This window comes from Corvus kubaryi, unplaced genomic scaffold (genome assembly GCF_017639235.1).
Source record: "Corvus kubaryi isolate FWS band 111438036 unplaced genomic scaffold, C.kubaryi_AGA036_p1.0 133, whole genome shotgun sequence".
Classification (NCBI taxonomy): domain Eukaryota; kingdom Metazoa; phylum Chordata; class Aves; order Passeriformes; family Corvidae; genus Corvus; species Corvus kubaryi.
In genome coordinates this window covers 11,768,445-11,794,121 of record NW_024580667.1, presented here as the reverse complement: position 1 = coordinate 11,794,121, position 25,677 = coordinate 11,768,445, and the positions used below count along the sequence as shown (strand labels likewise).

At 37.0% G+C, this 25,677-nt stretch overlaps 1 protein-coding gene across 4 annotated transcripts in view; it reads right to left on the bottom strand.

The window, feature by feature from the left end:
• Nucleotides 1-25,677, bottom strand: part of RPS6KA3 (ribosomal protein S6 kinase A3) — a 76,370-nt gene that overhangs the window by 21,508 nt on the left and 29,185 nt on the right. For all 4 annotated transcript variants that reach the window (XM_042036605.1, XM_042036616.1, XM_042036586.1 and 1 more), the window contains 8 exons: nt 20,028-20,144; nt 17,833-17,914; nt 14,039-14,119; nt 12,977-13,056; nt 10,414-10,520; nt 7,409-7,446; nt 6,891-7,033; nt 3,732-3,802 (listed from right to left, as the gene is read on the bottom strand). In XM_042036605.1, coding sequence (XP_041892539.1) covers nt 3,732-3,802; nt 6,891-7,033; nt 7,409-7,446; nt 10,414-10,520; nt 12,977-13,056; nt 14,039-14,119; nt 17,833-17,914; nt 20,028-20,144 — 719 coding nt within the window. The remainder of the gene's footprint in view (nt 1-3,731; nt 3,803-6,890; nt 7,034-7,408; nt 7,447-10,413; nt 10,521-12,976; nt 13,057-14,038; nt 14,120-17,832; nt 17,915-20,027; nt 20,145-25,677) is intronic.

Here is a 25,677-nt window from a genome sequence, read left to right as displayed (position 1 = left end):
AGGCCACCAATGGAGAGGAGGAACGGGCACTGGGCCATCCAATGCTTCCTGACTGGCATGCACCACTAGCAGCTGAATCTTAGTCACACACTTTATATCCATTGCATGCTCACTTGATGTCATTTCAGCTCGTAGTCAAGTATCACAGAGCTACACTGAAAGCAGGAAGCAGGGAACACTGACTGGAGAGGCCCAATGGTATCATTTACAATGTTACTGAAGGTCTGAGAACAGACAGCTAGGACAGGACAGTGTTGGAGTGGGTGGAATTCTTTGCCCTGTTGTAATCCAAAACAGCTCCAAGACTAGGATACAGCTCTGGAGGTTCAGCACAGTCAGCTACCTAGAAGAATCTAAAACCAGGCCAAAACCATAAGTACAATTAATCTTATGGAGAAGTGACCCAATAAACAGAAACAACATGCAGAAGAAATTCTAAAGGACTGGTATGTGCTGCAGTCCACAGTGGAGTGAATGAGAGGCCCTTGTGCAAACCACAGTGATTTAAGACTCATTGCTCCTTCTCCATCATCAAGGAGCACCTTTCACAAAGTCTTGTATCAGGCACGTGACAAAGGAGAAGGAAAGGCAATTTCCAGGTCCTCAGAGTTTATGTATTATGCAACTACATGAGTGACAGCAATTTTTTTCTGACATTCTGACAAAATTTTGTATGAAGGCACACCTCTTCAGTAAAGGAGAAAAGATGTTTAAAAATTTAACTTCATTGCTGCAACCTATGATTTTTTTCAAACTGCAGAGTTTTCCAGTTTTAGGTAAAACACACAAAAATAAACAAAAATTTGTCTTGATAATGTTGTGAGAAATAAAGAACCCAAAAAAACATTTGTTGTAAGAAGAATGCAGTTTCTGTGGATTTTTAGGAACAGAAGGTAAGAAAAGCAATATATCATAAATATACACAATGAAAACAGGAATTCATATGCACACCTGTCCATTTTAAAGTTTTATGAAAAATTTAAGGAAAAATATACTAGGTATGCAGAAAATAAAAAGAAAATAGAGGCCAGGAAAAAAAGTGTGAACTTATCAGAAAACACTTTAAAATATCTTCTGGTTTTCAGCTGCTTATATTACCAAAAGCAAAACACTTCTGTGCAAGATAATATTCATAAGTGTACAAAACATTAAAAGAGGGTAAAATGTCTTTATACCATAGCACACTTTCTGTGCAGCTATTTGAAACTAATAACAATTGCAAAGACTAGAAGGTGAAAAAAGAAAGAAGGTGGAAAGGGCATTAAGAGATACATTCTCAAATGAAATCTGAAAGTAATTACAGAATCATAGAAACCTATAATTGTTTAGGTTGGAAAAGACCTTTAAGATTATCAAGTCCAACCATAAGCACCACCCAGTCTATCATATCCCTAAGTGGCACATCTTTTTAAAAAACCTCCAAGGATGGTGACTCAGCCAGTTCCCTGGGCAGCATGTTCCAATGTTTTACAACCCTTTCAATGAAGAAATTTTTCCCAATATCCAATCTAAACCTCCCATTGTGCAACTTGAGGTCATTTCCTCTCATCCTGTTGCTTCCTACTATGGAGAAGAGACTAACCCCCACCTGGCTACAGCCTCCTTTCAGGGAGTTGTAGAGACTGATAAGGTCTCCCCTGAGCTTTCTCTAGGATAAACAAACCCAGATAGATCTCTCAGACACTCCTCACAAGACCTGTGCTCCAGACCCTTCACAGGCTCCCTTGCTCTTCTCTGGACTCGCTCCAGCACCTCAATGTCCTCATGGTGAGAAGCCCAAACTGGCCACAGGATTTGAAGTGTGGCATCCCCAGTGCTGAGTAAAGAGAGACAATCACTGTCCTGGTCCTGCTGGCCACACTATTGCTGACACAGATCAGGATGCCATTGGCTTCTTGGCCACCTGGGCACACACTGGCTCATGTTCAGCAGTTGTTGACCAACACCCTGGTGCTTTTCTGCCACGCAGCTTTGCAGCCACTCTTCCCTAAGCCTGGAGTGTTCCCTGAGGTTGTTGTGACCCAAGTGTAGGACCTGGCACTTGGCCTCACTGAACCTCATTCTACTGGCCTCATCCCATTGATTCAGCCTGTCCAGATCCCTCTGCAGAGCCTTCCTACCCTCCAGCAGATCCACATTCCCTCTTATCCAGGTTGGGGGCACCTGCAAACTGAGGGTACACTCAATCCCCTTGTCCAGGTTGTTGATAAAGATGTTAAACAGGACTGGCCCCTGGGGAGCACCACTTGTGACCAGCTACCAGCTGGATTTCACTCCATTCAGTGCCCCTCTCTGGGCTATGAATGACTATGAACTTCAATTACCTGGAAAGATACAAGGATATTCTAAATGGCAGCTGAATACAGAAGATATTTATAGCACCAATGAAAAGACTGTTGAGGAACAGAGCGGAGTCACATGCAGGCAAAGAGAAGAAGAGAAAGATGTGACTCATGAGACACAGAAAAAAATGCATGGCTCCTGAAACAAGTGAGAGTGCAGCAGAACTATCTCAGACTAGCTTCTTGTAAATAGGAGGTGGTCAGAAGTTTATGCTTGCTGTGAATAGATAGAACTTTTTAGTTAAAGACACTGAATAATAACAACATGAAGATTTGATCTGGCATGATGCTGAGGCAGCAGAAGAAACTAGCATCACTAAATATATTTGCAAATAATATGAGGAAGAAAAACAAGGGCAAAGAATAACATAACATTTATACATTATGAAAGCAAAAGCAAGGAAAATAATGAGTGTGTTTTCTAGTGGTTTTCACGTTCTAATTACTTAGAGAAAAAATGAAAGAGTTCCATATATTTATTTTTCAAAACAGGCTGTTGGTGCAAAAGAAATTCCATCTTTGATACATGGGTAGACAAGTGGTTAATAGTACTGAGAACAATGATAAACAATGAAGCAGAAAACAAATGAGAAAACTAAGATAGTCTTATGGGCTTCCATGAAAAAAATGGTATTAGTTAAAAATAGATGGAAACAGAGAAGTGAACCTGTGATATGAGGAAACAGACTTGTTTGCACAGTGTTTGGCTACAGTCCCAAAAATGGGGGAGTTATGCCATAGGTTGTATTAGTTTAGCGAATACGTGGGGAATTGGCAAGGAAAAAAGCAGATCTTCATTAGCAAAAACAGGAACATCAACTGCACGAAGGGAAGCAATTCCCACAAGAGAGCTAATGCAAAATCTATGCTGAAAATAGCAAAGGGGAAAATTGGAGCCTAGGCAAGTCACAGGAGAGTACAGAAAGGAGGAGCATTGGGGAGGCAAGTTGTTGGCAGCACCATTAATATAAAGAGGTAGGGTGAGGAGCTGGTAAGATAAAGAAGCATAAGGAGTGAAAATACTTTCTCAAAAAACCACCAAAAGCCTAAAACAAAGGAAAAAAAAAAACCAACAAGGAAAAAATGCACAGGTTATCAAAAAGGATAAGAAAGTTAAAAAATATTATGGATATAAGATGGGCAAGATCATACGGTTGGAGAAGTCATTATTACAGATTAAAGAGCTGCTATGAAATCCTTTGTACCTGGTATGGCGGAGGAATAGTAAAGCATATTAGATAGGCAGCAAAGGGAATTAATAATATGGAATAGGGAGTGAGGATTTACCAGTACCTTTGAAAATGAGGGAAGAGTAGAAATTAGATATTGCAGCCCGGAGGGCATCCCTGTAGAATACCTGATGAGATATATAAATAAGAGTGTACTCACTTGAGAATCATAGTCATGGTTTCTTTTCTGTCTTTCCCTTGGAAAGGTAGAGTACCAGTGAGCATTTCAAACTGTATAGAGTAAAACTTTCATCAATTACATTACCTGGACAAAAACTAATTTTTGACAAAACTACTTAGCATCTTAACCTTCCAAAATTCATGCATGTTAACAATCAAGTCTGTGCAAAACAACTTCATTGTACAGTTTAAATTGCTAAGAACATTGAGCAGCCTTTGCCATTTTTAAAGCTGCAAAATATTTTCCTATATTGATACCTTGCTTTACATGCTTTTATCTGAACAATTTAGACTATAATGTTCTGTATTTCATTTCTGCCTAAAAAGTTTGTTCTAGGAAGTCTTGATCTTTACAACTGTATTTTTAGTTTTCAATAAAAGGGAGTGGGGGTAGGGAAAAAGGTTTTCCTTTCAAAAGTTAGTGATGATTTCTCCTCATGCAGAAATTTTTAAAAAGGTCAAAATTCTGAAAATTGGCATGTACATAGCCTTCATTGGGAAGGGGAAAAGGTTAGCTGATTGACAAAGACATGCATGATGGAAAGTGGTTACTGTATGCATACAGTGGAAATAAAGCCTGAAGGAACATGGAAGAGCTACACAGTACGTGCATGCACATTCTACAGTGCCTGGCAGTAAGCAACAGACACTGCTAAAATACTGATTTGTTCTGAAAGTGACTGAGTAAAAATAGATAAATATAAAGGCACTCCTGTTGGACTGCAGTATACACAGGGGTATCAGATATAAGTGAGGCAGTGAAAGCAGTCTGGCAGCAGTCATGGTAGCCAGCACTTAGGCAGAAACCTGATTTTTTTTGGTTTAAAAATTGCAAAATAATTTAGTTCAATGCAAGTTCATTGCATACAGTTAACAACATAAAAATAAAAATAATTATAAAGGAACCCTCTGAACAGCTTATGCAAACTTAAGTCATCCTGAACACAAGGTATCCTCTATTTCCCTCTTTTCTGGTATGACCCAAACATTCAGTCTCCTAAACATAAAAAATGTATGTGGATAACTTGAACAAATAATGTGTGACTGTAGTATTTGCAGATCTACAATAAGAGCATGAAGTTGCACTAACAGTATTCTTTAAAACACCATTTTATTGAAATAAAATTTGAATTTCTTACTGCCATCTCTTCACTACTGCTAGATACATCATACTCTAAATAATATTTTTTACAGATATATTTTAAAAAATTAAATTTAATAGTCATGCCAACATGAAAAAAGCCTACTTTTAACTTGAACGCTTAAGACAATTGTCAAAGATGTGAGAGGGATAAGCCAGAACTCTAAGAAAAAAAGTTTTGTTTTTGGTTTAGAAATACCTTCACAAGGTGCACTTGAAAAAAAAAAACCTTTTTAAAAAGGTAAATTTGGAGTGCTCCACTTACACTTGCTTGAAATATAGTTTCTTTAGCAAGCTCCCAATACAAATGTGTGTGCTTGTGACAAATTAACAGCCCGACACATGTATTCTTTGTCACCCCTCCCAAATACTATATTCCAACATTAATAGGCCAGTAGTACTTAAAGAATAAGCCATCACTGGCCTCCCTACTTACGTTTTATTTCAAGAGGAGAGTACCTCAGTGCTTTTGAAAACTTGAAATGAATGTTTTTACTTGTATGGCATCCCTTAAAGCTGTCACTGTTTTAAAGGACAAATCGGAATATATTTCTTAACAATGGCTTAAGCATACTTCATGTCTAGCAGCACCAGAAAAGGAGCCAAATGATTTGTTGAAACATCTTTAAAGTCTCCCTCTCTGCGCTATGACTTCTTTTCACTCTATTTACTGTGTACTTAGACTACACCAATCATCACTTGAATTTTTGATCAACTCAGAAATTAAGAATGAGCTAGAAGTAGATATTCACAGATTGTCTGTGAAAGTTACAAACTATAAATGCAAGCAACAAAAATATGTCCTAGAGAAAACTGCACAGTATTTCATATACTAATTTACAGAATTTGGTTTTTAAGGTCATGTTTTTGTATTCAAAGTAGAAGCCAAAGTATTTAACATGCAATGCACTTAAGACTGTGAAAGCCACCCCAGTCACAGCTAACATCTTTCAGCAATTTTCAATTATACCATATCCACTTGATAAACACCAAATTATGTTTTTCAGCTTTATAAATTAAAGCTGAAGTTTAATTATGTTTGTGTTATCAACAACAAATATTCTGCAACTACATTGTAATTATCTTTTAATTGTTCTTAGTGATAAAATGTGAGGCTGTGAGGAGTGCGTATGCTTGTCTGGAGAGAGTTATCAGCTGCTACTTTTACATAGTCAGTTTTCAGATCACAACAGCATTCTAGTCATCATAAAGCAATAGGATGACCTATTTTCAGACCCAAAAGTCCTTCTTGTACTATAAAGCACACACATTAGTTGTACTGTTACAGGTATATGTAGCAAAAGCAGTAAGAAATGAATACATTTATAGAATTATTTAATCTCCATGTCAAAAATGCAAACAAATATTTTAAATATGAAAAGTCTTTCAGCATTCCTTAAATACCAAACATGATCTGTTATTCTTTTCCAATTCATACTCCATATATATATTTCCCTGACCCTGCAACTTTACAGTAATTACGCCTCTCAGAAATGCCTTAAGCAACTGAGCAACTATATCCTGTATCAGCTCAGTGTCATTTAGATCATTTTGATGTGTGAGAACAACAGTTGTCATTATTCCACTAACTTGTAATTACACCGTAGACTCTAACTAGAAAGTTAGCAATCTTCTTTTTCCTCTTCAATGTAAATTCAAATTTAAATTTTGGATCTAAATTTCTTCCCCACTTTGGAATAGACAGTATTTTTCTGTATACTTTCATATTCCTCTTGGTCCCCAAAACATTCAAGCTACTACAGATGTAAAGTATTTGAATTAAATGATAATAAAAATATGGCATATTGTTGGCGTTGATATGATACCTAGTCCATGTTCTTGGATCCAAACTCTGTGGTGTTATTAATTTCACACAATTTAGACTTCCTTTGTAGTTAAAATTTATGTAAAGCTCACCTTAGGGTTTAGTGTTTGATTTGTTTCACCACACCTTGCAAAGCACAGTTTTGCTATTATTTAGATTTACCAGAAACCTACCATTAAAACACCAAAAGACCACCAGTCTGCACTCTGCGTATGGCCTCGTCTGTTAACAACTTCTGGTGCCATATATTCCACTGTTCCACAGAAAGAGTAGGCTTTTTTTTCATGATCAATTGACTCCTTACTTAAGCCAAAATCTGAAAGAAAAAAAAATAGTTCCGAATGTAAATTTTTTTTTAAAAACATTCAAGGTTGATACTTTTACCATAACGTAAAATGTTATGCTTTTATCATTTGTATATACAACCAAATACTAATTTGGAAATTACAGGATTCTCCTTCCCTCCCCACATTACCATAGGTCCGTAACACCAGATATACTTGTAAAGCAGGTATCTTATTGAAATATTTATGTATTTCATTTATTTTAAGCTAATTACACTACTTGCTTCCACAATTAAATTACCGATCAGTTAAAATAACTTATTTTATCATACTGGTTTACCAAAAGGAACATGCAAAGATTTTACTGTGAACAGAAATGATCCTAGTATTGCAATTTCTTTATTCACCTGTCAGTTTGATATGTCCTTCCTCATCAAGCAGGATGCTAAAAAACAGTAAAAAGAATATAAAAACTAATTAAAATATCTTTTAAGTGTTGTTTCAGACAACATACTGACAATATTTAGGAATAAACAGAAGAGGATACACAAAGACAGGCAAAATTAAACATGCATGAAAATGAATTATTAGAAGATACTTTCAGACTAGACATTTTCTTTTCCTTCCATTCTTTCTTTTTAAAGATTAAGAAACAGTCAGTTTATCATAGTTTTATTCGACTATTTGATATTTGATTAAATTCAGTATGTAGTAACATTTATATTGAACTTGCAGTTTTGGCCATCGGCAGCACACGCAGCATCATCATAATTGTTAAAAACAGAGGCATACTTCTGTTTCTCTTATACCAGGTATGTTTTCATATGCATACAAAACAAGTATTAATTTGTAATTACCATTTCAAAGGTTATTGACCACTTCAAATAACATCAAGTAATAAATATTCTCATGTTGTAGCAAAGGACAGGACCCACAGGCCCTATACTTGGAGCAGACCTTAGGCTTCCACCTTTTCACTTCAATCACAAGAAAGGCCATGCTTCTCCAAGATGCCAACTGTCCTTGACCACTACTGAATATTACTGCACTGCAAAGCATGCAAGGTATCCAAGAACCGGATTTTTTAACACCCCCTACACGGTGGATTTAGTTCCTCCAGCTGCATTTCATCCTGGGGGTAAGACATGAGCCAGGTCCTATCCCTTTCCTTTTCCACTTCGCACTTTCCATGGAGGGAAACATTAAAGCATGTCCTCAAGTGCCATATGCAAACACTGCCTTCCTGCCGTCCAGCAGATCAACACTTCCACCCAACTTGGTGTTGTCTGTGGACTTGCTCAGGGTGTACTCAATCCCCTCGTCCAGGTCTCCAATGAAGATGTTAAACAGGACTGGTCCCAACACAGAGCCCTGGGGAACACCACTGATGACCAGCCTCTGGCTGGATGTAATTCCATTCACCACCACTCTCTGGGCCTGGTCATCCAATCAGTTTTTTACCCAGTGAAGAGTGCACCCATCCACACCATGGGAATCCAGTTTCTCCAGGAGAATGCTGTGGAAAACAGTGTCAAAGGTGTAGAATCACAGAAGATAAGGGGCTAACGTGTATGTCTCAAACACTGAAAGTCATCTAGCTGTGCAGCCAACCACAGATTGTTGGTAACAACAGATAAGAATTGCTAGTAATAAGCAAGGATTGCTGGTAATAACACACTATGAGAAAGAACAAGACGTGCCCAAAGAAGAGGGCAGAGATACAGCACCACTTTTCTGGGACAAACATCCTTGTTCTAATTCCTGAAGATAAGCACAACCCAGTACAGCACAAGCACAGGAATGAGGTTGAGAAGTGGGCATGGACTGTAGGGGAAGAAAAGACCACCCAATATCCCCAAAGACCTCCAACCCATTTCCAGAAAGGTCTGAAAGAACAGACTGGGTGACAACTAATTTGTATAGAAAATGAGAAACTTACCTTCACGGCAGGGAAACCTATCTATAAAAACATACCCTCACTAAGCCCAGGTGGTGCCCCCTGGACCCTGGATATCCATCCCATCAGTTGGACTGACACTGGAGCCAAGACTGATCTCTTTTTCTCTCCTTCTCTCTCTCTCCCCCTCTTTAATTCACCTTTTCTTTTCTCTCTTCCTTTTCCTCTTACCCCTTTATCCAAACCCCACTGTCATGTACTTTTATAGTAGGTCAGGAACTAAAATATCAATTTCCACACCAGGTACGTAATTTACTAATAAAAGCTTGTGATTTTTTCAGACCCTCTGACTTTTGTTATTTCTTTCCACCATGAGCATTTACAAATCTTGAGTGCTCCTTTCACCTTAAGGGTGGGATGTCACAAAAGGCTCTACTAAAGTCTAGGCAGACAACATCCAGAGCCTTTCCCTCATCCACTAAGCAGGTAACTTCATCATAGAAGATGATCAGGTTGGTCAAGCAGGACCTGCCTTGCATAGAACGAGGCTGGCCTGGCCTGAACCCCTGGTTGTCCTGTACATGTTACATGATGGCACTCAAGATGATGACTCCATGACCTTCCCTGACAATGAGGTCAGGCTGACATGCCTGTAGTTTCCTGCTTCTCCTTCCAACCCTTCTTATAGATGGGTGTCACATTCGCCAACTTCCAGTCACCTGGGACCTCCATGGTTGACCTGGACTGCTGGTAAATGATTGAAAGTGGCTTGGTGAGTTCTTCTACCAGCTCCCTCAGTACTCTTGGGTGAGTTCCATCCAGTCCCATGGACTTTTGAGGTTCTAAGTTGTATAAGCAGTCTGCTGGCCATTCCGTCCTAGATTATGGGGGCTTAATTCTGCTCCCATTCTATGTCTTCCACTGAGCTGGGTACCTTGACAACAACTGGTCTTCTTATTAAAGGCTAAGGCAAGAAAGACAGGAAGTACCTCAACCTTTTCTTCATCCTTTGTCATTATGTTTCCCCTCACATCCAACAAAGGATGGAGATTCTCCTTGGCCCTCCTTTTGTCGCTGATTTTTACAAATATTTTTTTGTTGTCTTCTGCTTCTGGGATTTCTAACACATTGATAATCCTTTCTTCCTTTCTGCTGCAAGGACCTCCATCCCCTAACTCCACTGCTATGGCAGACCAAAGGACCTTGGTAGAACACCGTCCCTCAAAGAGTGGTGTGCCACACCAAGGCTTATCTCTGTTTTTGTCCCCATTCCCCCTCAAACAGAGTTTAAAGTTCTCTCAACGAGCCCCTCTAGCTCCTCAGCTATGATCCTTTTTCCTCTTTGAGACAGGAAATCCAACTTTTTAAATGAAAATAGCTCATAAACCGCCCCCACCTCCCTCTGTTCAATTTATTTAGTAAATTACTGAAGTTTAACAGTTGGGAAAAAGTGCATAGGTAGAAGTGCTATAGAAATGAAATTAATACACTGCATTTCTCATAGAGGAGCCTTACTTTTCTGGTTTTAGGTCCCGGTATATTATTCCAAGACTATGTAGATGGTCTAAAGCAAGTGCTAACTCTGCCAGATAAAATTTAACATCGTCTTCTGTGAACATCACCTGAAAAAGTAACACAATGTATTTCACATATGAGATCTGTAAAGGTTACACCAGCACCAACTAAACAATAACAACAGTGGTTTTTCAGAAGGGTTTCTTTTAATACTTGAATTCATTTCCACGCAAAACACTAGAAAATTCAAATTTCTTGGTTACACAAAACCTAGGATTTTGTAACCCACACTATTTCATACTTGAAATACTTGGACATACTTGAAAAAGGACTTTTAAAGGCAATATATTATTCTTTCTGCAAACCAGGAGATTATCTGTTTCTGATTGTTCAAGAGAACAGACAGACACGTCGTAGTGAAACTGAAATATTTTGGAAGCACTTAAAGAATGTGACTACCTCTTGGTTGGATGGGACCATTTCATTTCCAGACAACAAATGGACCGAAGAAGTCCAAATGCCCAAATTTCATCTACAAAGTTAGAGGGAAGAAAAGCATATGTATCTTGGTTTTGGAATGACCGTCTCTAGGTACTTTGAGAAAGAAGTTACAGTGATTGTAAAAGGCCCAAGGTGCAGCCTGAGATGTAACTGCAGAAAAGGCAGATGGAAGAGTAAACAAAGTAAACAGCCTGTGTAAGAGCACAGGGAGGATCCCAGGTAGCAATCCCACTTTTTGGTTTAGGAAGATAAACTAATCTCTGTTTATGCTCATTGAAATGAACATATTGTCCCAATATATCAGATGCTGTGATTCCTGACAGAATACATTACAATTTAACTCTTCTGAGACTGTAGAAAAAGATAAAAATAAAAAAATATTCTGCATGATTGGATTCTATTTCAGTTACTACTCAGTTATTTAATTTGTTTTGTTTTTAGAATCTAAGACTAATACCTTAAGATAAAGCATACAGACCTGGAAAAAAGAATGGCAATAGGGAGCAAAGATGAACATGATTTAAAACAAGAGTTAAGAATGGAGAATATATTTTCCCCTTAGTTTCAAGATAGAAAGCGATACTAAAGCTTGTACAAAAGGTTGTTGCTGATGTTACTTCTACAAAAGAGCCAATATTTAGTGCAGGCATATTCAAGAAGGGAAATCTCTATAAGAAACATTTAAAAGCTCAAATAATAAAAGATCCCATGAGGAGGATAGTACACCCACACTACATTCTTTAAAACCATTGCATGGGACTCATCTTTCCTAACCTTAAACATCTGCAGACATCCAGCTTTGAATTAATCACTTTTCCCTTTGTAGTCAACAGGAAAAAAGCAACAACTTTTAGTTCCTCTAATCTATTTCAAAATCACATGGATTGGTATGAGGATGATATTAATAGCATCCAGCATGCCCATTTCACTCACCAGTTATAAACACTTTGCTTAGATTCAGGTACCTATAATGAATATTTCTCATGTAACCACATTAAATTTCATAAAATGCAAGTGGATCAAGATGAAAAAGACCTCAGCAGAAAGCCAATATACATTCTTTTTTGGGAATCAAAAATGAACTATGAACTTCAAGAGAAAAGTACCTCAATTTTAGAGCACTAATAACTTATTTGTTATCTGTGACAAAACAAACACAAAAGGCAACTTGAAACAGATAGCATCATGAAAATAAATGTAGTAATTTATGTGGTCAGTACAGAAGGATACATCTATACACAAAGTAAATTCCATTCTACTCTCCTCTTAATAACAATATAGCTTTGCAGTGGTGACCCAGCTGTCCCAGATACTGTCGTAGCAAAGGAAAATGGAAAGCAGCTATAACTGCAAGTCCAGACTACCAGATACACATTGGATATAATCTCTATCCTAAAAGATACTTGTTGCAAAATTTTGAGTAATGGAAAACAAAAACTTTAAAAAATATGGTGATATATTAGATGTTGACATTTATTTTAGGAATTACATTCAAATTAAATTGAGGTAATGAAACTCTTCAAACCTGTTATTTCCTGTATCTACACAGACATATTACCATCATGACTGAGGCAAAATATTCACTTTTTGAAAATTGCTAAAAGAAGTGGAATACAATTATTGCTTTTTAAATATTCATACATAATGCAATTTTGCATTCATGGGTAAAAAAAGAATATATCTTATCTGCCCCTGAATTCTGGATACTAAACCAGACATAAATCAGTTAATTTGAACACATTCACTTTGTATAAATCCAGGCTCTGAGTCTTATATTTAAGCATGGTAGCAATAGGAGAAGAAAATTTTGCCAGGTATAAAAAGCAGCACAGAAACACTGCTTGTCTAAGACTTCTTTCAGAGATAACGTAAATTGCCATCAGCCCTTCCATGAAGTGACTATTCTATGCAAAAAAATCCAACCATACAAAAAACATACCTGGTTAAAAACAGATTAAGATTTTATTCAATGGAAACAGAATTTAAAATGTAAACTCTCCTAATACAGACAATTTATAGTCAAATTCTATCAACGGATGATTTTTCAAATAAAAAAGTGTACCTCTTTGGATAAACGTGTAAACAAGTCTCCTCCCCTGAGAAAATCCAAAATAAGATACAGCTTCCCTTCTGTTTGAAAAGCTGAAAAGATAAATTAAAACAAAAAAAATCGCCTAACTTTATGCATGATCAGGAAAATAACATACCAAATAATTCACCACTATTTTCATTATTAAAATTAATTTTACTTTCTCCTTTGTGGAAAAATGTATTCAAATGAATTAGGTAACTGATCCTCGACCATGGACCAAGTAATTCCCATGCTATGTGAAAGTAAAGCAAATCACCAATAAAATTTCTTAAAAAATAAACTTTACTTAGGATAGCCAGCATTTTATTCCAGATTTTAATGTAAGAAGCCAGATTTTAAAGGGCAAACTAGTAACTAACGCACCTTTTAAAATCTCTAGAAATTCAGCTTAACAGGGACATTTAGTCTAGTTTCCAAAAGAATGGCACATAAAATAGTGAAAGGTACATAATTTAAGCCACATCAGAAAGTGAGAGAGACAGGAGGTTTAACTATAGGAAAAAACAAACCCCAAGAAAAAAAGAACTAAAAAAACCCCAAACAAACCAGAAACTTTTTTTTTTTTTGCACATGTTAAGAGTACTGATATCCTCCCCCTTTACACATAAGTATTCTGTTACAGCTGCTCATACTATTAAAATTAAAAGGCTAATTTCCACCGATCTTGATGCAAGTGGAATTAATGCCATTGCATACGTTTTCTATAGAGTAAACAAAGCAACTGTAGGAAATAACTTAAAGTGTATGTTATACAAAAGATTAGAGGTTTTGGAAAATAATGGCTAGTCATTAATAAGTAACTGCTTTTTAATAGCACAAAGGGCTACGGACTCTTAGTCCTATAAAGATTTAACACTGCATGAAGTCAGTCATGCTTATTTTGCATGAGAATTGTTACAGAGCAAGTCTTTGCACAATTGGGACTTAACACACTAAAGTTCTATGATTTTCTGAACCACAATGCAAGTATTAGGAACTATCTTGACAAACACACATTTTCATCCTATAAAAATGAATTTTTCTGCAACTTACCATAATGTAACTTGACAATAAAAGGATGGTTAACTTCTACTAGGATATCACGTTCCATTTTTGTCCGAACCCGATCTCGAACTACAATAGAACATGAGCAAGCAAGATAAAAAAACTCCTAAAAACCCCAAAAAACCAAACCAAAACACAACTTTACATTATGACTCAGTATTTCTCATATGTTTCCTGATGTACTTCCCATTGTGTCCTGTAATATTATAATTGTCTGCAGGCCATTATACTGCACACAGCTGAGAACTGAATTTATTCCACATTTTTTTCTGATAAATATCTTTTTTGCTATTGACAAAACCTAACACTAGGCAAATAAATGTAACAAAAGCACATGAGAAAACATAACCACCCTTCAGTCTTCTCTATACTTAGCTAATCTTTTAAACATTAGAGCAAAACTGCCACAGCTATGTAGAGAAAACATTCTACTATTGAAAAGCATAAAGAATTAAAGTTATAGCAAAACAAACAGCATAAATATAATCCCAGTATCATAAAGATATTTATATTGGTTTAACTCATTAAATAACTCACACTATTAAGTCCTTTACAACTTGGAAGGGAAATTTTTTTTTCATTTCCCTTATTATGAACTTAAAATACAAATGCTATTGATTCAATGTAGTGTATACTTCAGATTATCTTTTTGATTTTAAGAATGTTTACTGAGAGTAAATGTGCATGGAGAAATATATCAGACATTAGAAGCAGTTGCTGCTCAAGCTGCCTGTGCTGTCCCTCCATGGTGGCTCTGAAGGGGACATGGAAGTGCTCCCATGCCACGAGAGATTAAACCCTACCAAGCATCACATGCCAGCAATGCAGGAATAGAGGCAGGGTGGTCAGCTGAGCACAGCACCTGCTTCAGCTGTTCTCCACAACTCTCCTGCCAAGTCCAGTCAGTGCATGGTTCCCATCTGAAGCTCCAAATCAGCCAGGACACAGACAAGATTCAAAACCCTACACAGGGGAGAGCTGTGAAAGTTTGCTTTCAGTGGTTTAAGATGCTGCATTTTTCTCTTGCCCTCTATTCTACATTTTGTTACTGCTCCTTTCACAAATGTTTTATCTTCCCGAAGGAAGCACTCCAGAGCAGTGAAGTCCCATCCAAAGTTGAAGTTGATAGCATTCCTTGTACAGTTAACAAGCCAGAGTTCTCAGATATTAAAACATAACAAGGCAGAAAATAAAAAAGAGGACAAAAAGCAAAATGGTGTTTAGGCATTTATCTATATTTTCCCAGAAACAGGTGCTTACAACCATACAGGTACTTGTGAAAAAGTTATATAGATACATTTTCATGAATGAATACAAGTATCAAGTTTCCATCTGCCTGCAGAACACATCCCTAAAAATGGAAGCTCATGAAATAAGTGCTCAAACACAGAGCAAACGCCACATTTGAATGTTAACCTTTGCATCTAAAGCCATTAAAATGTCACAAGATAGTTGTGCAGTTTAACTGTTTCAGCAGTTCATCTGAATTACAAGATTGAAACTCAGAATATTTTTTTTTTTAGGCAGGTTCAGTTGAGAAAAAAAATCTGAAAGACATCCAAGTGTCTGCAGCTATGCAACAGTAACATGGAAAGTACGGACTTATAAAACTCCAAGCAAAAAAAAGTGTGAGGAACTGAGCTCATTTCAGGCATTAGCATCAGCCATTATTTGACTTGACATCTGACTTTTGTTTGACTGTAATTTCTATATGCATTCTATTGGAAGCACTGATTTTTTCTTAATACATTTGATGCCAGATGCTCTAGCAATGTTTTGGCTCTGTTTCTCTCTCCTCATCATAAAGGGGCACTGAAAGATAACACCTTCCATCAGAGTATATTAATAGACTAGTCTCTGCAGTAAACAAAATTATATGTATACATTCTTAGATTTGCTCTAAACATTAAAAAGTTGGACTGTAGTTACATCAATGTGTTCTGGCTAATACAGCTGCATTCCTATGAAAATATTCTCTCTAATTTTGTTTTGTGGATCAGGTACACATGTTTTCAAGTGTGGTCTTCTTATCTTTAATTACAGAGCACAAAAATGTCTTTATGAAATAGATTTGAAAGAGCTAAAGAAACACAGACAAACCAAGTAATACACTGTATTATTTAAAAATATAGTATTATAGATAGAAAAAAGTTGCAATTATGGAAAATATAATTAATTCCAGTTGATTTCATATTAAAGTTTCAATAGTAACCTTAATTTGCTTGCAACTCTGTTCTTCCTAAAACATGAATCACAAGCAAGCAGTGAATGAAAAGCATCTGATAATCCAGATACAAAGTGCTGAGAACTGTGGCATCCTCCTGATGGTGTCACCTTTCTGCTTAAACCTTTTGCATCCTTGAATTCTTAGTGCCTCAAAGAGTCTCCTTTCCCAATTAAAAGTCACGGTGCCAATTTCAGTATTTATCAGTCTCTGACATCTGTAGGCAAAACCAGAACCACAGCCTGGACTGTAATTTTTGCACAAGGTTAAACTGCAATCAAAAGGTGATGAAGAGAAGCCTTTGAACATCTTAAAAAAGCAACTGCTGAGTGACCTTTGACTAGTCCTGAGCTATTAACAGGCTGGGGAATGAAAGTCTGTTGAGGATATTAACATACCTTAAATGAGTGGAAATCAATTTCAGAAAAATAGGAAGTAAATAATGGGAATGACACGTGCCACAAAACACAAAGGAATCAAAATATAGGAAACTGTTCAAATACACACCCGCTGTAATAGTTTTAAGTGTAAAATCTGTGGCATTCAGCTCTAGATCGTAAATGAAAAAATTTCAACATTTTAGCATAAGTTGATAATCCAATGTTTTTGTTCCCTCCACTGTTCTGTAAGTATTTTGAGGTGAAACTGTATGTTAAAACTGAAATTCGATATAATAATCAATAACATAGGTAAAGCACAACAAGCTGTTGGAACCATCCCAAAACTATCATTTCAATTTCAATACAGTCATGAATTGGAAGAACTTCACATAGACAAAACTATTAAACAGTGGCATGAAAGAACAAGCATTCATCCTGGTTAAGATATTAATGTGAAAGATGACTTTCATTTTGATCTAAAGTAAAAAACTTCTTTCTTTTTTCTTACAGAATTCTCTGAGACAGAATTGGGATCATGCAGGCTTGAACTTATTTTGCCACTGACAGCATTCAAGATCAAAAGCACCCAATAAACAGATCAATTCACAGTTCGTTTTGGCTCAAGTAACTTAGATGATTAACTTAAGATTTTATAAAATACATTCTACATCAAGACCGTGTGCCAAAAGTTTGGGGCAAATGTACTGTATATGTCTGCTTTAAAAAAAAGACTAAGTCATGTGCTTAGAACTTCTAGAATAAAACAGCCGACATAATGCACTTTTAAATATCATGACCTAATTATAAACTGAGCAAAAGGCATTAACTGTATCCTTGGTGGCACACAGCAAAGGAAAAACGGAAGGATATTAAGTTTCAAGTAACAGCTCAGGAGCAAGTCAGGTGGCAGATGTAACACAACCACTCTATTAACCCACCATCACATAAGGGAAGTTGCATGGGAAGGAATCTGCTTTCCTCGCTAACTACCAGTACGGTATTTTTAATCCTTAATCTTTCCAGGTTTACAACACAAAGCAGAGTATTCTGCTATTTCCTGTTTCAGAGAAGAAAGCTGGATGACAGTCTGTAGAGCAGCACCTGTGTAAAAAGTAGGTTTTGGTATAATGTCCCTGATTCATCTTTTTTATTTTTCTCTTGTTCTAAACAACACTTACCTTTCAAGGTAGCCTTTTTCAATACCTTCATTGCATAAAGCTGCCTAGCATCTGATCCTGAGATTTTTTTGACAAGGAAGACCTGCATTAAAAATTAGAAAGAATTCTTAAAAGAAAATAAAACCAAGTCAAATTAATGTATTTTGCTATGAAATTCAAGTAGTCAGTATGATTTCAACAAAACCCAATTTGACAGTTTTAGATTCTGCAAAGCCAAATCTACTTTCAATTTTTTCCTTCTATTCCTTCGTTTCATAATCTAAAAGGATTATTCAAGATACTCTGCCAAATTAACTTTGGTTTAACTTAAGTGATCTCAATGAGTTAAAAAAAAAAAGGATTCTTTCAGAAGTTCATACAAATCTGAAACACAAAAATCAGCTTTTAAAAATTAATCTCTAGTTTTATCTTACTGAAATTCATAGGACAGTACAGCAAATGTGCTAATAAAATAATTTTCAGATATGACAATAAATATGTGAACAAATTTGATCCAGAAACTTATATGAATCAATGCATAACAAAATAACTTCCAAAAAGTAACCTAGTGTTGCATGTACTAATAAAGGATAACCAGCCTCAATTAAAGGGTGTTTCATTTCCTTCTTCAGTATCATGGGATTTCTTGACTGGTATTGTTTTTAATACCCTTAACACAAAATTAATTCCAGCAGAGACAAATTTTAAATCTAGAAATGAAAAAAAAAAAACCCCAAAAAAAACCTGTCACAGGTTTTCTGGCTACGTACATGTATAGATACATATTGTGGTACATGAGAAAGTTAAACATGTTATATGATATCAGTTTGATGTCTGTTTCTGTGCCCAATTCTTACTTACGTTAACATCCCTTGCATTACCCAGAGATTACCAGAACATCATCAAGAGACCTTGAAAAGCATGCCGATTTACTTTTTTAAAATTAAATGGGAAATAGTGACATCCTCACAAATTACTAAAACAAAAGGATTTATGGATTTTTAAAATATTAATAATTTTTTCATAAAGGCTAAGACAACTGAGGACAAGACTGGCATTTTTGCAGAAATTTGAGTCAGCTGGACAGTTTACTATTTTTGCTTTTTTAAAACTCACATTCCCCCTTCTCCCTCCCTTTGTAGTAGTGAATTTGGTATTATCAATAAAATAAGTGATTGCTGAAATGATCATTTATTAGCTTACTTTCCTTGCCTTTGATTTACTTCTCATGATCTGAAGATTTCCAAATAAAAACTTGGTTATGATCCTGCATTAAACCAAACCCTTGGAATCAGGTTTCTCAGTGAATTCTTACTAGTATGAGTACAAAATTTCATAGTTTCTAAGCACCTAGGTTTCCAAACTTAACTGGAACAATAATGTGACTAATGGTAACTTACTACCACCAAAAGAGAATTGAACCTATTTTTCTAACTTTCCCCCATATCTAAGGAGGATTTTTTACATGCTAGAGCTTAACATCACATTCAGAACTGCAATTATGGCTGAAAACAGATGTAAAGGCTCTGTTGTCTTGCCATACATATTCCATTCAGTCTTGGTGAACTGTCTTGCCATGTGAACTTAATATTTTGCTTTCAAGTTGGATTTGGACAACTAAAAGCATAAAAAATGTATGCCTAGTGAGATCTCAGTACTCATGAAATGCTAGAAATATCGAGTCTTTAACAGATGTTCAGATAAATATCCAGGTACATTGCATCTTAAGCAAATTATGACAGATAATGAACATGACTGGGGTGCATCACATTTACTTCAGTAGCCATTATTGCCTAAAATTTGTTGATTACAATTGCAACATGCTTCAAAAACCAGCTTCTGTAGTGGTGATGTCCTGCCATTAGCAAGCAACAAGGAATACTTATCAAAAAAACCTTTCAACCCTCACCCTCTCAAATAGATAAGAAGAATAGCTAGAGAAAAATGACATTCCATTTTAACAGTGAGTAACCAATTATTTCATACTGGGCCACTTTTTCTATTGTACTTTGAAATCCACATATCATGCAAAGATGAAAAAAAAATTACTGCTTTAAAAAGATCTGCCACAATTACAGTGCCTAGTTAGCACTAATTTAGAAAGCAGTTTTCACTTGCAACACTGCCTTAATGCAAAACCTGTTCTAAATATTGTACTGACAATATTCAATGCTATATTCCTGAGTAATTGGCTCCACAAGAGTTCAGTTACCAACCTTTCCAAAGGATCCTTGTCCTAGTACTTTCAGAAGTTCAAACTGTGAAGGGTCTGCTTTCTCATGTCCTTCCTTTACATGGTGAGTTATTGCAATTTCTTTGATACTTCCTTCTTCCTGGCAGAGGAAAGCAGAGGAATAAATTTAGATTAATGGTTTACAAATGTTTACAAATTCACAATATGTTGAAAAATACCAGTGCACTGAACTAGACAATCCCAAATATAGGCAAAAACCACTTAGCAATGCTATTTGCATAATTAAGACAGACAGCACTAGTTCAGTAACAATGTGACTTAAATTTTTAGAGATGCACCAGGATCCAGACAATAGAAGAGCTGACGAAAGTCAGCAATTCCCAAGCTTTTTCTCTTAGGACCACACTGGGTTCATATTTCTGTTCCAGATTCACAACCAATTAATGGAAACCAATCTTCTTAAGAATTTAGTCCTCTTAAAGCACACCTAGAGTGCATCAAATAGACGAAATGTCTTTGGAAAGCCGTCCTTTTTAACACTTGAATGAGGACCACTATGCTGCAGTAATGCTAATGCTCACCTTTATAGGGAAACAGTGTAAGACTCAAGACATTTCCACATAAAGAGACACTCGCTGCCCCCACTTCAGCAGCACCATACCTGCCACTGAGAAAATTCTGTTGAAGAAATACTCTGCCTTTCTTCTCAAGGAGAGTCTATCCTATAAAAGCTGCCCAGTCTTCACCATTTCCCCTTCTGTGAGAAACTGGTCACCAGAAAGTTCTAAGCAGCAGTGAATTTTATCTTCTTGTGTTCTGCACTTAATTCAGAGTTTTCTGCACTGAATTTGAAAATTCCCTGAAAAATGACACTTCTTGCCACACAAGGAAAGAATTTCAGAACTTATCAGCATCAAGTAAGTAAAAAACCAGCATTCTTGTTAATGTCATCTGTAGCTCTATCTAGGCATTACATACAATCCAATCTACTGTAAGTTAACACACAACTGACTGTTAATTAACATACAGAAAGCAATATACTATCTACAATTTTAGCTTCTTGTTCATTCTCTATTTCTTCTGTGGATTATAGTGAATAAAATAAATCTGAGTATACTTTTCATCTATTTAATGAGGAGCTCCTGGACCTATTTCACAGAATTGCAGACTGGTTGACATTGAAATGGACCTCTGGAGATCACCTTGTCTAACCCTAAACCCTCTGCTCAAGCAGGGCCACCCAGAGACAGTTGTCTAGGACCTGAATATCTCCACAGATGGTGACAACCTCCCTGTGCAGCCTGTGCCAGGGCTCAGTCAGCCTGACAGTGATAAAGTGTTTCAGACAGAAACTCCAATATTCCCCTTTTTGCCCATTGCCTCTGGTCCTGCCACTGGGCAGAACTGAAAAAAGCCCTTTGCACCCTCCCTTCAGGCAGGTCAAATATCATTTCACCATTGTGAATCCATGTTGAATAACCCAAGCTACCTTTTTGTCCTTCCTGTATACAGAAATGCTTACTTTTTCCATTCTTTTCCTGGGGATTAAGTCCTAGCTGACCAGCCTGTAGTTCCCTGGATCCTCCTTCTTGCCCTTTTTGAAGAAAGGAGTTGACATTTGCTTTCCTTCAATCCTCAGTCACCTCTCGCAGTCATCATGATAATTAGAAAATAATCAAGAGTGGCCTCACAGTGACAGCTGCCAGGTCCCTCAGCACTCATGTGCATCCTGTCAGGGCCCACAGATTTAGGTATATGCTGTTTGCTTAAGTATTCTCTAACCTATCCAGTGACAGGACCCAAAGGAACGGCCTGAAGTTGTGTCAGAGAAGGTTTAGGTTGGGTATCAGGAAAATGTTCTGCACCCAGAGGGTGGCTGGGCACTGGAACAGGCCCCCCAGGGAAGTGGTCACAGCACCAAGCCTGACAGAGTTCAAGCAGCAACGCTCTTGGGCACATGGTGTGACTCTTGGTGATGGTGCTGTGCAAGACCAGGAGCTGGACTTCAATGATCTTGATGAGTCCCTTCTACCTCAGGATATTCTATGATTTTCCTCCAAGAGTATGTCTTCCTTGCTCCAGTCTTTCCCTTTATCTACATGCACCAAAATGTGCACTAATTAGTTATAGTGATAGGTTAGTAGAGTCAGAGTTCTAAAACTGTGTTTCTGAAGCACTCACTTTTAAGTTTTTCAAACATTCTGCAAAATTTATGTGCAGGAACTAGTGCTGAAGATATCCTTTTGCATCTGATCATTTCAGTATATAAATGCATAGCAACTGTCCACCCAGGTTAGCATGTTCCAACACACACTTCTCCCAGACTGACGATTCTTTTTTCCAAAAGATTACAGACAAAGTTGGAAACAAGATGCACATAAGAAATCCTGAGCATGTATGTGTCAAAGTCTGTATACATTAAACAACTCCATCACATGATTTGGAATAATGCACAGAACATGCTGGCAACTTTTAAAATCACGGACTGAAAGAAGATACTTTAATATGAAGAACATAGTTTTAAGAATAGTTTTAGAACACCCAAGGCAAATCCAAGATGACCAGTAAGTTTAGGTGCCTGTTACTGCTTTAAGACAGCAAAATTTTGCATGTGTGTGCACAAAGGCATGCTGAGTACGCCACCTAGTAATCTAAACTTCTTTGTCTTTTCAGGAGAAAATGCTACCATCATTGACTCCAGACTGTGTCTTTACAGAGTCTGAAATAAATATTGTTCCCTTTTACTTGTCAAAGGAATAAATTGCTGGTGGATATTTTTGGTTTTATCTTTTAAATTAGTATGTGATCAGTTGGATTACATACTACTTAAGCCACCCACTGAATCTTAGAGAATCCCAAGGGAGGAATAGAATAGCTCAGCAAAACAGACTGCCAAGTACAGATTACTTCAGATACTTTGATCCATTTCTGCTTAACTGTTTTATCTATTTGCTCCCTGGCAATCTTGGGAAAGTCAAAAACATGTGAAACAGAACTTTTTCAAATCTTTTTTATCTACTGCAGCCAGGGACACAAAGCAGTCAGGTGGACGTAAGAAGGACACGGAACTGCTGGAGCAAGTCCAGAGGACGACCATGAAGTTGGTAGGAGGACTGGAGCACCTCCCCTATGAAGACAGGCTGAGAAAGCTGGGGCTGTTCAGTCTGGAGAAGTTTGCACTGAGACCCCATAGCAACCTTCCAGTACCTGAAGGGGGCCTACAAGGAAGCTGGAGGGCGACTCTTCATCAGGAACTGTAGTGATAGGACAGGGAGTAATGGGTACAAACTGAAAGAGGGGAAATTTAGGTTAGGTCTACGGAAGGAATTCTTCACTGTGAAGGTGGTGAGATGCTGGAACAGGTTGCCCAGGGAGGTTGTGGATGCCCCAATGCTGGCAGTGTTCATGGCCAGGTTGGATAAGGCCTTGAGCAACCTGATCTAGTGGGAGGTGTCCCTGCCCAGGGCAGGGGGTTAGAACCAGGCAACCTTTAAGGTCCCTTCTAACCCAAACTATTCTATGATTCTATATTGCTTTAAAAACATTACAAAACTCAACAAGAAAAGAAGAAGAAAATACATTAACTTGCTCTCTATACACAAACAAAAATTATTATTTTTGAATGCAATGCAATTATTATGCAACCAACTTTCCAGTGGTTATTTTGAGCACCCTCTAAAAAACAAACTCCAAACCACCACTTCACATTGCTGATACCAAAAGAATATTCCCAGACTTTGCATTTTCTCAGGGCTCAGATACTCTTCAGTCCGTAAAAGGCAGACCTAATAGAACTCTGTTTTAAATGAAAAGGAACTCAAACAACACCAAGCTTCAGTTTGTCCGTAACACTTGTTTGGGAGCAAGATTTATGATGAGTGGTTGCCCACAAATTTGCAGTTTCCTTTTCTGACATAACTGCTGAATGTTTGTTATTTTAACCTGAACAGTGTTCTGCAAATGCAGTTAAAAATACAAAAGCTAAGTCTTTTATAGAAATACAAATTATAGGCAGAGGTAATCAACCCTCACTATCTACCTGAATTAAAATAAAAGTCTTACACATTGTAGAAAGAGATCTCTATTCTCAACCAACTGCACTAATTACATCAGATGATAGATGTAATTATCTATCATGGTAGATAACAGCTGGAAGAGAAGCCAGCTGTTCCATCTGGTAGTGAATTTTCTGATCATTCCTTGATACTCGGTAAAAACATTTGTCCCAGGTGATGAATTCAAAATAAATGAGATGCTGGAATACTTGGGTCCTCCTCTCCTTTGTTCCATTCCTTGACAACTTTCATGCAAGTACAGGTACTCACTCACCAGTTGCAATGGTGGGGTCTTCCTTCCAGTTACAACTATACCCTACTGCCTACATTTTATTTGTTTATAATCTTGGAAAGCTCCCTTTTCTCAAGTGTTATACTGCAGCAAGGTCTAAATAGAAGTCTCAAGACAAGATTTCCTCTTCTAGGCATACAGTTCTCTCAAGTTCTCTCTTCACACTAGAAAGTCATATTGTCTCAGAAAGCCATTAAAAAACCCCCAAAACAACCACGTTACTCAACTTTAAGTGGTTGCTACTGGCTTCCACTACAGTGAAACCAAACACAGAATACAAGGAACAAGGAAACAAACAGAAGGTAACATTACTCTGAGTTTCCTTGACAATGTCATAGTGTTAAATCAACACTGGCATAGAAGGGAAACAAGTGACAAACAAGTTTAGGTATGAATTTAAAACACCACTATTCCAGAATAATTTACTGTACTGATACCGTCTGCAAGTCAGAATTATTCTATCTAAGTAAGCTCACAATATATGTCTATGCACAATAATGCATACATATACATAGGAAAGAACACCAAATGGACCACATTGCACAGACAAATGAAATCTGAAAGAAAAGCTTTAAAAAAAAAAAAAAAAAAAAAAAAAAGGGGATTCTGCAACACCAAGGGCAACTTATTTTTCTCTTAAGGAATTGGCTGCAAATTGGAATACAAAACATGCTTGCCAGCTAAAAAAAAAAAAAAGGGCACACACCTTCTAGGGAAGCAGTGAAAAACTATTTAATCAGTATTAGGCTATAAAAATAATAGCCTAATCATGTTGCTGGGAAAAAAAATTAGGTACTTAATGAACATTAAACACTGATTTTGCTTCTAGTAATTGAATTTATGTGAATTTCCTTTACCTTCACTTTTTAATTCAAGAGTAAATAAACTCTGCTGCAACATAAAATACTTGTATTTGTTTCTGAGATCTTATTACAGGAACAACTATTAGATAATGTGTTCAAAGGAAACCAGACCTCAAACCCTAAAGGAAGTAGAAGCAGAGTCTTACTAGGTACATATTTCTCAGTAGTAATGAAAAAGCCCAGAAAAGCAAAAGAAAACCATGAGTTTATCTATACATAGACTCTTCTGCAATTTACCCTTCAGAATTCTGATTTTTCAGTAGGAGACCTGAAATCTGCTCTGTTTAAAGAAGTGGCCCATGCAGAGCTGGATGGCATAAACTCATCAGTGCAGAACACGATGTGTGTTATCTGCAGATCTTTTTCTGAGCAGTATGTTCCAGGAACAGCTGAAAAGCTGCTCTAGGACTGCTAAGCTGGGCTCTGAACTGGTATCTAGGAGAACTACCAATAAAATCCACA